General features: G+C 42.3%; 1 protein-coding gene across 1 annotated transcript in view; it reads left to right on the forward strand.

Annotated features, from left to right (window-relative positions):
* LOC145398384 (dipeptidase 2-like) overlaps window positions 1-10048 on the forward strand; it is a 94932-nt gene extending 84884 nt beyond the window's left edge. The window contains exon 10 of the mRNA XM_080271261.1: window positions 9929-10048. Within this exon, the coding sequence (XP_080127387.1) occupies window positions 9929-10048 (120 nt within the window). The remainder of the gene's footprint in view (window positions 1-9928) is intronic.
* The last annotated feature ends 560 nt before the right edge of the window (window positions 10049-10608 follow it).

Genomic DNA, 10608 nt, shown 5'->3' on the forward strand with positions numbered 1-10608 from the left:
TTTCAAAATGCGTGCCACAGTCTTCCTCACTCCAAGATGTCCTACCAAACTGGAATCATGAGCCACTCTAATGATATCCTGCCTACAAACACGAGGGATGAGAACTTGATGTACAACCCCTCATTCACAGTCGGCTGATGCTGTTGGGAGTCTCCACTTCCTCATAAGTACTCCTGACTTTATATAATAACAAGTAGAAGCACCAGCTGACTCTTCCTCACTGCAAGCAGAGTTAGCTAGACCTTTCAACTCAGGGTCAGCAACCTGCAACTCAACCAACTCTTGACGAGACAAATTATCAACACTACGGGGTACTGCCTCATCTGGTAAGTGGTCCAAATTAGCAAGAAAAGTGTCAGCTAGGATAACATCATCATCATCATTATCCTCTAAGTCACCACTAACTTTAGAGTTAGCCCTAGTGACAGCACATGCAGGGAACACATCAGGGACATCACAATCCTGGGCCGCAACCACTGGCTTACTAGACAACTGAGGAGCTGGACACACTTGACTTCCACCAATATCATTTCCAAGTAAGAAAGTTACACCTGATATCGGGAGTGTCTCAACCAACCCAACCATAATGGAACCATTAACAAAACCAGACTCTAAATTCACTCTGCACAGAGGGACAGAGAAGTAATTATTCCCTACACCTTGTAAAATTACAGTTTCATCAGAGGAATTAACATTAGAGCCTAGAACACTGGTCAGCATGAGGGATTGGCAAGCACCTGTATCACGATATATTTTAACTGATTTCCCGTCATTACTGTCCAGAGGACTGACAAAACCATCAGACAGGAAATTAGCACATGAACTCTTGAGAGTGTCACCCACGTTACTGCTCAAAAGAGGAGCTTCATCATGAGAATTTAATTTACCCCTCAAAGCAGGTTCAGTTAACTCAGTGAAAGAATTCTGGGAACTCTCAAGAGTGGACACTAGACCAATTGACTGAATATTTAAAGACTCCTTTTTGTTCACATCACGCTGTCTCCTGAAACATTTCTCCGTAGTACGAAGGGTGATCAGAAAGTAATGACAGGTCGTGCTATAACATGAAAACCTTGAATGATGGGAGGTAGGGGAGCAAGGAGAGTGCAGAGTTGCCTGTCCTTACGAGTTTGAACTTGTCGCCGTATGCCTGACTTTTCTTGTTTTATTGTTGTGAGTGAATGCTTCACTCTTGTTTTTGCTCTCTGGCCAGAAACATGGATTACTCGAAAGAAGGCTGCAGGTTCTACATTTTTACGAGGTGGAAACTGGGAAAGAAAGCAACAGAGATTCGAGGGGAATTATTACAAGTTTATCCAGACACTACTCCTTCCCTGGAAACTGTTTCCCGCTAGATTCGTGCTTTCACAGCAGGAAAAACTGAATTGAAAGATGAACAACGCTCTGGACGCCCCGGACATCCGTGACCGAAGCAACAACTGTCCGTGCACGGTCCATCACTGACGAGGATCCAACTGTAACTCTTAGGTTCTTAGCCTTGGAGCTTGATATCAGTTATGGGAGTGCATATGACATCGTGCATGAACAATTACACCTGAGGAAGAAGTGTTGTCGATGGATACCCCATTTGTTGACTGATGAGCAAAAGGCTGAACGGGTGAGGATTTGTCGTGTCTGGCTTGCTGAATTTGAACCAAATGGTCCAAAACGGTTCTCAGATGTTGCTACTGGAGATGAGTGTTGGATTTCATTCTTCACAACCCGTGACAAGCAGTCAAACATGGTGTGGTTGGGCAATGAAGACCCTCGACCTCAGATTTTGAAGGAAGGATTTCGCAGCCGGAAGCGCCTTTTCACCATCTTTTTCAATTCTCAAGGACCAATATGCGTGGATGTGATGCCTGAAAAGTCCACTATCACAGCCCAATACTACACAGACCAGGTCCTTCCACAAGTCTTGGAACACAAGGCCAACACCGCACCAACCCGCCGTCGGTCTCGCCTTTTGCTGCACCACGACAATGCTGCACCCCACAAAGCTCGGCTCACTATGCAGTACCTGGAACAACAAGGTATTACTCTGCTCCCCCACCCACCCTACTCCCCTGACCTGGCTCCCTGTGACTTTTGGTTGTTTCCAAAAATTAAATCTGCCATCGCTGGGAAGCAATTTCATCGCATCCAAGACTTGGCACGGACCGTCAATTCAGAACTCCGAAGTATACCGTCTTCAGAGTACCACGCTTGCTTCATGAAGTGGAGAAAGAGAATGGAACGCTGCATAGAGGTTGGAGGGGAGTACTTTGAAGGAATGTGAGTCATAGTTTGATAGTTCTTCATGCTAATAAAAGTTTATGGACTCACTGTCATTTCTTTCTAATCACCCCTCGTATGACCAAGCTTACTACAATAAGTACATTTACTTTTCTGAAATCTAGAGGTGAAGCTGGTATATACTTCCTGAGAAACATCATCTTTATTCTCTTTCCTGTTACCTGTACTCTGAGTAGAGGCAACGTACTTACTCTCAGCTTTCCCTTTTTCTTTAGAATATCTCTTTTGAGTGAGAACATATTCATCAGCTAAAACTGCAGCATCAGACAAATTATCTATTCTTTTCTCTTCAAGATATAGGCTTACATCATTATTAATACACCTTTTGAAGTCCTCCAGAAAAATCATCTGCTTAAATTTGTGAAAATCAGAATCCACATTCTTAGAATTTAACCACTGCTCTAATAGATCTTCTTTGATTTTTGCATACTCAACATGGGATTGCTTATCTTGCTTATAAGTTGTCCTAAATTTTACTCTATAGGCTTCAAGAACAATCTCATAGGCCTTAAGAATCAAGCTCTTAACTACATCATAATTATCAGATTGATCCTGAGGCAAAGATGCATAAGTTACTTGAGCTTTACCGGTGAGAACAGTTTGAAGGAGTACTGGCCAATACTCTTTGGGCCAATTAAAACCTGTAGCTACCCTCTCAAACAACTGAAAATACTTTGTTAAATCAGATTCATTAAAAGAAGGGACAAGTTTAACATTTTTAGCCACATCAAAATCATCAGAGCTAGATGATCCAGTTCCACCTTGTTTCATGCGATACTCATGGTCTGCCTGAATCCTAGCCAGTTCAATTTGTGCCTGAGCCTGTGCCTGTGCCTCCTGAATATGAGCATTTGCCTGAAATTCAGCCTCCTGAATACAAGCCTGAGACTCCGCCTCCTTAGCCTGAGACTCAGCCTCCTTAGCACGAGCCTGAAACTCAGCTTCCTTAACACGAGCCTCCTGCAGAGCTAGCTGTAACTTAGCTATTTCAATCTGCGTTTGCTCATTTGGAGGAGTTACATTAAACAAGCTTTTATTAATCATGCCAACAATTTGATCTTTAGAATGATGAGAGTGAACTGCAATTCCCAATTGTTGAGCAACAAGCTTAAGTTCATTCTTTGTTCTGTTTTCTACATCACACACTGTTTGCACATTTGACAAAAAATCTTTGGCTTCATCAAGTGTAGTAATAGTGGACATCATGAATAAATCACAGTCACAAAATATCAAGCAATATCCTTATGATAATATCCTGAATATCCTGATAAGAGGTCGCCAAATTTATGTTACGGAACAGAGAAAGATAATGTACACTTTAAGCAAGAATACTAAAAATCACTACTGTCCCGTAAAGTTCCAGGTTCAAAACAAAAGAGTTAGGTAAAATTACAAGTTAAAGTTTAATGCTCAAACTAAAAACAAAACATTCAGGACTCATAAGGATAATGTAATGGCAAAAAACAGGTTAAATATATGGTTAACTGCAATAACCTCTATTAACACGAAATTAGCAAGAGTAAATTTATATAAGTCAGCCTTGATAATATGACAATACCAGATAATACTCAGTGAATGCAAGATATATTATTACAGATACAAAATATTATTATTAACGGCTGACACCCAAAACACATGAATCACAAAAACCCCACTAGGCCCAAAAACCAACACCCCACGCTACACAGTACAAGAAAAAATGCAATAACAGCTACACTCAAATTACCCAGCTGCTAGATGGTTGGAGACTTCCTGAGCACTCACAATAATAACAACTGTACAGGGGAGGACAGAGATGTGAACAAAATGAGGAGTAGATCTAAGTGGCAATTAATGTAGAGACTGAGCTCATTATATAGGGGCCGGCAGAGCTTAATACAACTTGTAAGAAGGACGCGCAAATGAAGCCATGGGGACAAAGAGTTGACAATCCTGCTCTGAACAACAGAAAGAACGACTTACTCTACTATAAGGGAGGAGGGGGGGAGTGAGGTAGAACACGCTCGTGATCAAACATGCAGCATACTGTACGTTAGAATTACACAAAGGATGATGAAATCATAGGCTATGTAACAATATATATATATATATATATATATATATATATATATATATATATATATATATATATATATATATATATATATATACAGAGAGAGAGAGAGAGATGGATATAGACTGATATAGATATACTGTGTGTATGTATGTCGCTTTAATCCCCAAAGGTTCGTTAAATAGAAATGAAATATTGCCATGCCCTATGGAGAAAATATGCAAGTAAGGGAGAGATGCAAGGGACTTTCCTTCCCACACTGAGAGATCAGTTTTGTAATAATCTACTTTTTTATTTTTCGTGAGATAAACCCCCGTTACAAAATGAAATAATGTAAACAGTGTTGGTAGGGAAAGGATTAAACATTTTTCTCTTGTTTTAAAATATACAAATGTTTCATACAGTAGTTTTTCATATAGCACACGTCGTCAAGACATTTCCCAAATTAACATCAGTTGTTATCAGATGCAGAGGAGAGTAGTGCATTGGTTAATATATCCAGTTTGCAGCTAAGGAACCTGAGTTTGATTCTCGAGTTGGTCACTCAGTCATGGCAGCTCAACACTCGGCCTCGGAGTCCCCAGTGGGTGTGGACCATAAATGCCCCCACCTTCCGCCCCTCTCCCGGTGACGACCCGAGCTGCCTGGAACCACTGTCTGACTCTCTTCTTCTTCATTTCTACAATATTCGCGGCCTTTCCTGTAACTTTCGCTCTTTTGAGCACCACCTCTCCTCTAAACCTCACCTTCTTTTTCTAACTGAGACAGCTCTCTGAGGCAACTGACAGCAGACCCTTTTTTGTATCCTAGTTTCTCTATACTTATTTCAAAGCCAAAGCTGGCTGTTGTGCATATATACACAACGACTTATCTTGCTCTCGTGTTCCTGAACTCGATTCTTCTGAATTCTCTACACTCTGGCTTCGGCTTTCCTGTCATTCTCTGACTAAATATATCTGTGCTGTTTACTTATCTCCAAATTCTACAGACTATCAAAAATTCTTTGACTATCTTACTTCTACAATGGAACACATTCTATCCATTTCTCCTTTCTCTGAAATCTCCATAGGAGATTTCAATGCTTACCACCACCTTTGGCTCTCCTCTCCTTTCACTGATCCACGTAGTGAACAAGCCTACACCTTTTCTATCCTTAATGACCAAGAGCAGCTTGCACAGCACCCTACCCGTATCCCTGACTGCCTTGGAGAGAGCTCCAACATACTTAACCTTTTCTTTACAACTAATCCTTCTGCTTACACTGTTAATCTTTTCCCTCCATTGGGATCCACCAATCACAACCTTATCACCTTAACCTGTCCTACCACTCCAGTACGGCCTGTGGACCCCCCAAAGAAACGTCGTCTGTGGCACTTTGGAGCTGCAGATTGTGAGGCCCTAATGCAGTACTTTGATTTTCCCTGGAATGATTATTGCTTCCATGGCCGGGAGCCATCTGGGTGTGCCATGTGCATTATGGAGGTTATTCTCTTGGGCAAGGAAGCATACATTCCTCTCTCATATCCTCTGACTAATGCAAGAAAGCCTTGGTTTAATCACGATTGTTCTAATGCTGTCCGCAATAGAGGGCCTAAAAAAAGGTACTGGAGCCAACCCACCCCTGAATCACATCTTTTATGCATTTCTGCCCAGAATCGTGCTAAGTCTGTTCTTCGCTCTGGTAAAAATAATTTCATCCGTACTAAATACTCTCAACTCTCCAACTCGAATTCTTCCCACTCCTTCTGCCACCTTGCCAAAAACCTTTCTAACACCACCTTTGGCTCTCCTCTCCTTTCATTGATCCACCTGGTGAACAAACCTACACCTTTTCTATCCTTAATGACCTAGAGCAGCTTGTACAGCACCCAACCCGTATCCCTGACCGCCTTGGAGAGAGCTCCAACATACTTGACTTTTTCCTTACAACTAATCCTTCTGCTTACACTGTTAATCGTTTCTGTCCATTGGGCTCCTCCAATCACAACCTTATCACCTTAACCTGTCCTATCGCTCCGGTACGGCCTGTGAACCCTCCAAAGAAACGTTGTCTGTGGCACTTTCGAGATGCGGAATTGGAGGCCCTCAGGCAGTACTTTTTTTATTTTCCCTGGTATGATTATTGCTTCCTTGGCCGGGAGTCATCTGGGTGTGCCTTGCACATTACGGAGGTTATTCTCTTGGGCAAGGAAGCATACATTCCTTTCTCATGTCCTCTGACTAATGCAAGAAAGCCTTGGTTTAATCACGCTTGTTCTAATGCTGTCCGCAACAAAGAGAGGGCTTAAAAAAGGTACTGGAGCTAACCCACCACTGAATCACATCTTTTATACATTTCTGCCAGGAATTGTGCTAAGTCTGTTCTTTGCTCTACTAAAAATAATTTCATCCGTACTAAATGCTCTCAACTCTCCAACTCGATTTCTTCCCGCTTCTTCTGGCACCTTGCCAAAAACCTTTCTAACAACTTTACCTCATCACCCTTCCCTCCTCTTTTCTACTCTGATGGCTCTGAAGCTATTTCTTCTTCTGATAAGGCAGATCTCTTCACTCAGACTTTCTCCTCCAATTCCACCCTAGATGATTCCAGTGCTGTTCCTCCATCACTTCCCCCCTCTGATATCCTCATGGTTGACATTAAAATTTCTTTAGCTGATGTATTTTCTGCCATCACAGGCCTCAATACTAATAAGGTATATGGACCTGATGGAGTCCCTCCTGTTGTTTTCAAGAACTGTGTTTCTGCGCTTACACCCTGCCTAGACAAGTTCTTTCTCCTTTGTCTATCAATTTGTACCTTTCCTTCTTGCTGAATGTTTGCTCTCATTCAGCCAGTCCGAAAGAAGGGTGATCAATCCCAACCCTCTAACTATCGTCCAATTGCTTTAACATCCTGTATCTCAAAAGTTTTTGAGTCAATTCTTAATAGAATAATTTTAAAGCTTCTTTCCTATCACAACCTTCTTTCTGATCGTCAGTATGGGTTCCGTCAGGGATGCTCCACTGGCGATCTTCTCACCTACCTTTCAGGCTCCTGGTCATCCTCCTTTCGGGACTTTGGAGAAAGCTTTGCCATTGCACTTGACATCTCAAAGGCTTTCGATCGAGTCTGGCATAAATCTTAACCCGTCACGTCCCGAGCTATTGCGCACCTCCGACACCCCCCAATCCCGAGGTATTTTCGAATTTTTTTTGGGGGGGGCTAAAACCTCCGTTTTTGGTGAGATACATCGAAATTTCATAGAGAAATTGCTCACCTGAGGTTTAAAATTCTCGATCCAGGTAGCAGTACCTCCTTACCTGACTGAGTTTTCTAACAGGCTGGCATAAAAGAAAACGAGTTCTGTGGGAGGGTAACTATTTCACACCACTCATAAACGGTATTTATTTATGTACTTGGTACGAATTTATATGTAGTATGAGAGTATATTGGTTTTCAAACAGTAATATAGGCATTATAATCATTGTCTCACTCACTAACTCATCACCATACCTGACCTTCTTTTGCCACATTACCTGATCATCATTTCTGACTGTTTCTTCCTCTAATGCTTTGTAAAATTTGTGCTCCACATTGTCATCAATTGGGGAATCACTCTGGGCTGAATGTCTTTATTGGCCAGGTCACTGATAACAGGTGAATTGCCGAGACAATGGCGTGCGAGGGGGGGGGAGGTTATGCAGTGTAAGGCATTGTCCCTGCATGGCATCTTGTAGAGGAATAGAAGAAGGTGTCCCATGTACATGTACGAAAAATCATGCGCAAAAATTAAAAGTTGTGCGAATTATGAACCTTGCAATTGCGCGACGTACCAGTACGTCAACGGGACTGGCAAATGCAAATGTTGCAACGTACCCATACGTCAACGGGACGCCTCGTGTTAATTTCCAAACTGCCCTCTTACGGTTTCTATCCTTCTATCTGTGCCTTCATCCCTAGCTTCCCTTCTGGTCATTCTATAGCCGCTGTTGTAGACGGCCATCATTCTTCTGCTAGATCTGTCAACAGCGATGTTCCTCAGGGCTCTGTCCTATCACCAACTCTCTTCCTTTTATTCATCAATGATCTTCTAAGCTGTACGTCTAACCCTATCCACTCATACGCTGATGACTCCACCCTTCACTTTTCCATTCGGTTCCTGCAGCGTCCATCTCAGCAGTTACTTTGACAAACAAGGGATGAGGCTATGGCACACCTAATGTCTGACGTGGCTCATATCTCTGACTGGGATAAAAATAACCTGGTTGTTTTTAATGCATCAAAGACTCAGTTTTTACACCTATCAAACCGACAAAGTCTTCCACAGGTATACCCACAAATGTTTAATAATATTCAGTTAAATCCTGCATCATCCTTGAACATGCCTGGGGTTTCATTTACTTGGGACGTATTTTGGAAAGATCATAATACATCTCTTGTAAAATCTGCTTCCAAAAGATTAGATGTGCTAAGCCGAGTCCGTTCCTTCTTTACCCCTGCACAATTGTTGACTCTATACAGGGGTTTTATCTGCCCCTGCGTGGAGTACAACTCTCATGTGTGGGGAGGCTCCCCACATACAGCTCTTCTCAATAGGGTGGAGTTAAAGGCTTTTCATCTCACTAACTCTCCTCCTCTTACTGACGTCCTTCAATCTCTGTCTCTTCGCCACACTGTTGCATCTTTATCTCTTTTCTATCGCTGCTTCAATGGTCACTGCTCCTCTGAACTGTCTGCATGCATTCCTCCACCTCTACGACGTGGCGTAGCACCCGTCTAGCAGCAACCTTTCATCCCTTTTCTGTCCAACTCTCTAATGCAAGAGTTAACCGTTACTCCCAGTCCTTCATTTATGCAATAGGTCAACTCTGGAACTGCTTCCCTCTGTCTGTATTTCCTGCTTCCTATGATCTCCAGTCTTTCAAATGCAGTGTGTCCAGGTATCTCAAAATGATCGGATCTTGAATTTGGCTCTCTTGTATTTTGTTTTTCTCTTGGAAGGAACAATAATTGCGAGCTCCTGACCCTTGGTTCCTTCTTCCTCACATAAAAAAAAAAAAACTCATTACGACAAAATATATTTCCCCAATCATCAGAGAAATTACCAATATGCCGGGAATCGAACCCGGGACTCTCAGGTGAGAGCCAGGCAGCATACCACTACACCACAACCAGGTAAAAGTTAACTCACGTGGTGTAGTGGTATGCTGCCTGGCTCTCACCTGAGAGTCCCGGGTTCGATTCCCGGCATATTGGTAATTTCTCTGATGATTTTTCCTGTGTAAAAAAAAAAAAAAAATACAGGTTCTCTCTTCATATTTCCCCAAGTTTGTTTTCCCTTTGTCTGTTATCACGGAACAGTAAAATTAGGGACACAGAAGTATCATTCAGCAGTGCAATTTGGGGCATAGAATTATCACCCAACAGTACAATCAGGGACATAGAAATATCACCCAGCAGTACAATATGGGATTTAAAGAAGACGATTATTGTGGGTCGTGGTCTATGGTAGGATGGGGACATAGCAAATACTGTCTCTGTTATTAATCATCATGCATGTGCTTGCCATAAATTTAAGTACTATTCTTCTTGCTTGTCAGGTACAGGATGAGCTGTCTGGTGAGCGTCCCTCGGAAGAGATCATCCCAATCCACGACATTGATTCCCGCTGGCCTTGTCGCTACAGGTTCACCAGCCTGCCACTCCTGTCTCATACCTGACCTGTTCTTAACAACACCTGCTTAAACGAGGCCTGTTCGAAATGTATCCGACCTTTAGCTGGTGAAACGAAACAAGCTTACTTCTGAATTCAGACTAATTCCTAACAAAGTATGCCCCTTGGGACTCAACACACCTAGCGCAGAGGTCCTTCCGTTGCTGGAAACATTCTGTAAATTAGTGTTTTGTAAATCAGTGTCTCTTGCGATGCACTGCATTGCATAACCGACAGACAATTCCCAGGTAGAACTCATCATAGATTGTTTGGCCTTCTGGAGCGTACTCGTAATAAGCAACACTTTGGCAGTTGAAATAAAAATGTCAGCATGAGCTTCACCTTACTCCGAACCTATCGTGCATTATACCCATGTCTTTTTCGCCAAAAGCCTACTGATTATTCCTCATGGTTTCATATTACGTGTTGCTATTTTTTATTTCTAATTGATGCAAAACATTGCTGGTTTGATCGATCATCACGGCACAAAACGAAAATGTGATGTCCTTAAACACACGTTCCTCGGCGAGTTGGATGGGCAGCAGCGCTGTACTAATTTATTCGAAC

The sequence above is a fragment of the Coenobita brevimanus genome, chromosome 45 (assembly GCF_032717465.1).
Source record: "Coenobita brevimanus isolate Jiangsu-jjx chromosome 45, ASM3271746v2, whole genome shotgun sequence".
Lineage (NCBI taxonomy): Eukaryota > Metazoa > Arthropoda > Malacostraca > Decapoda > Coenobitidae > Coenobita > Coenobita brevimanus.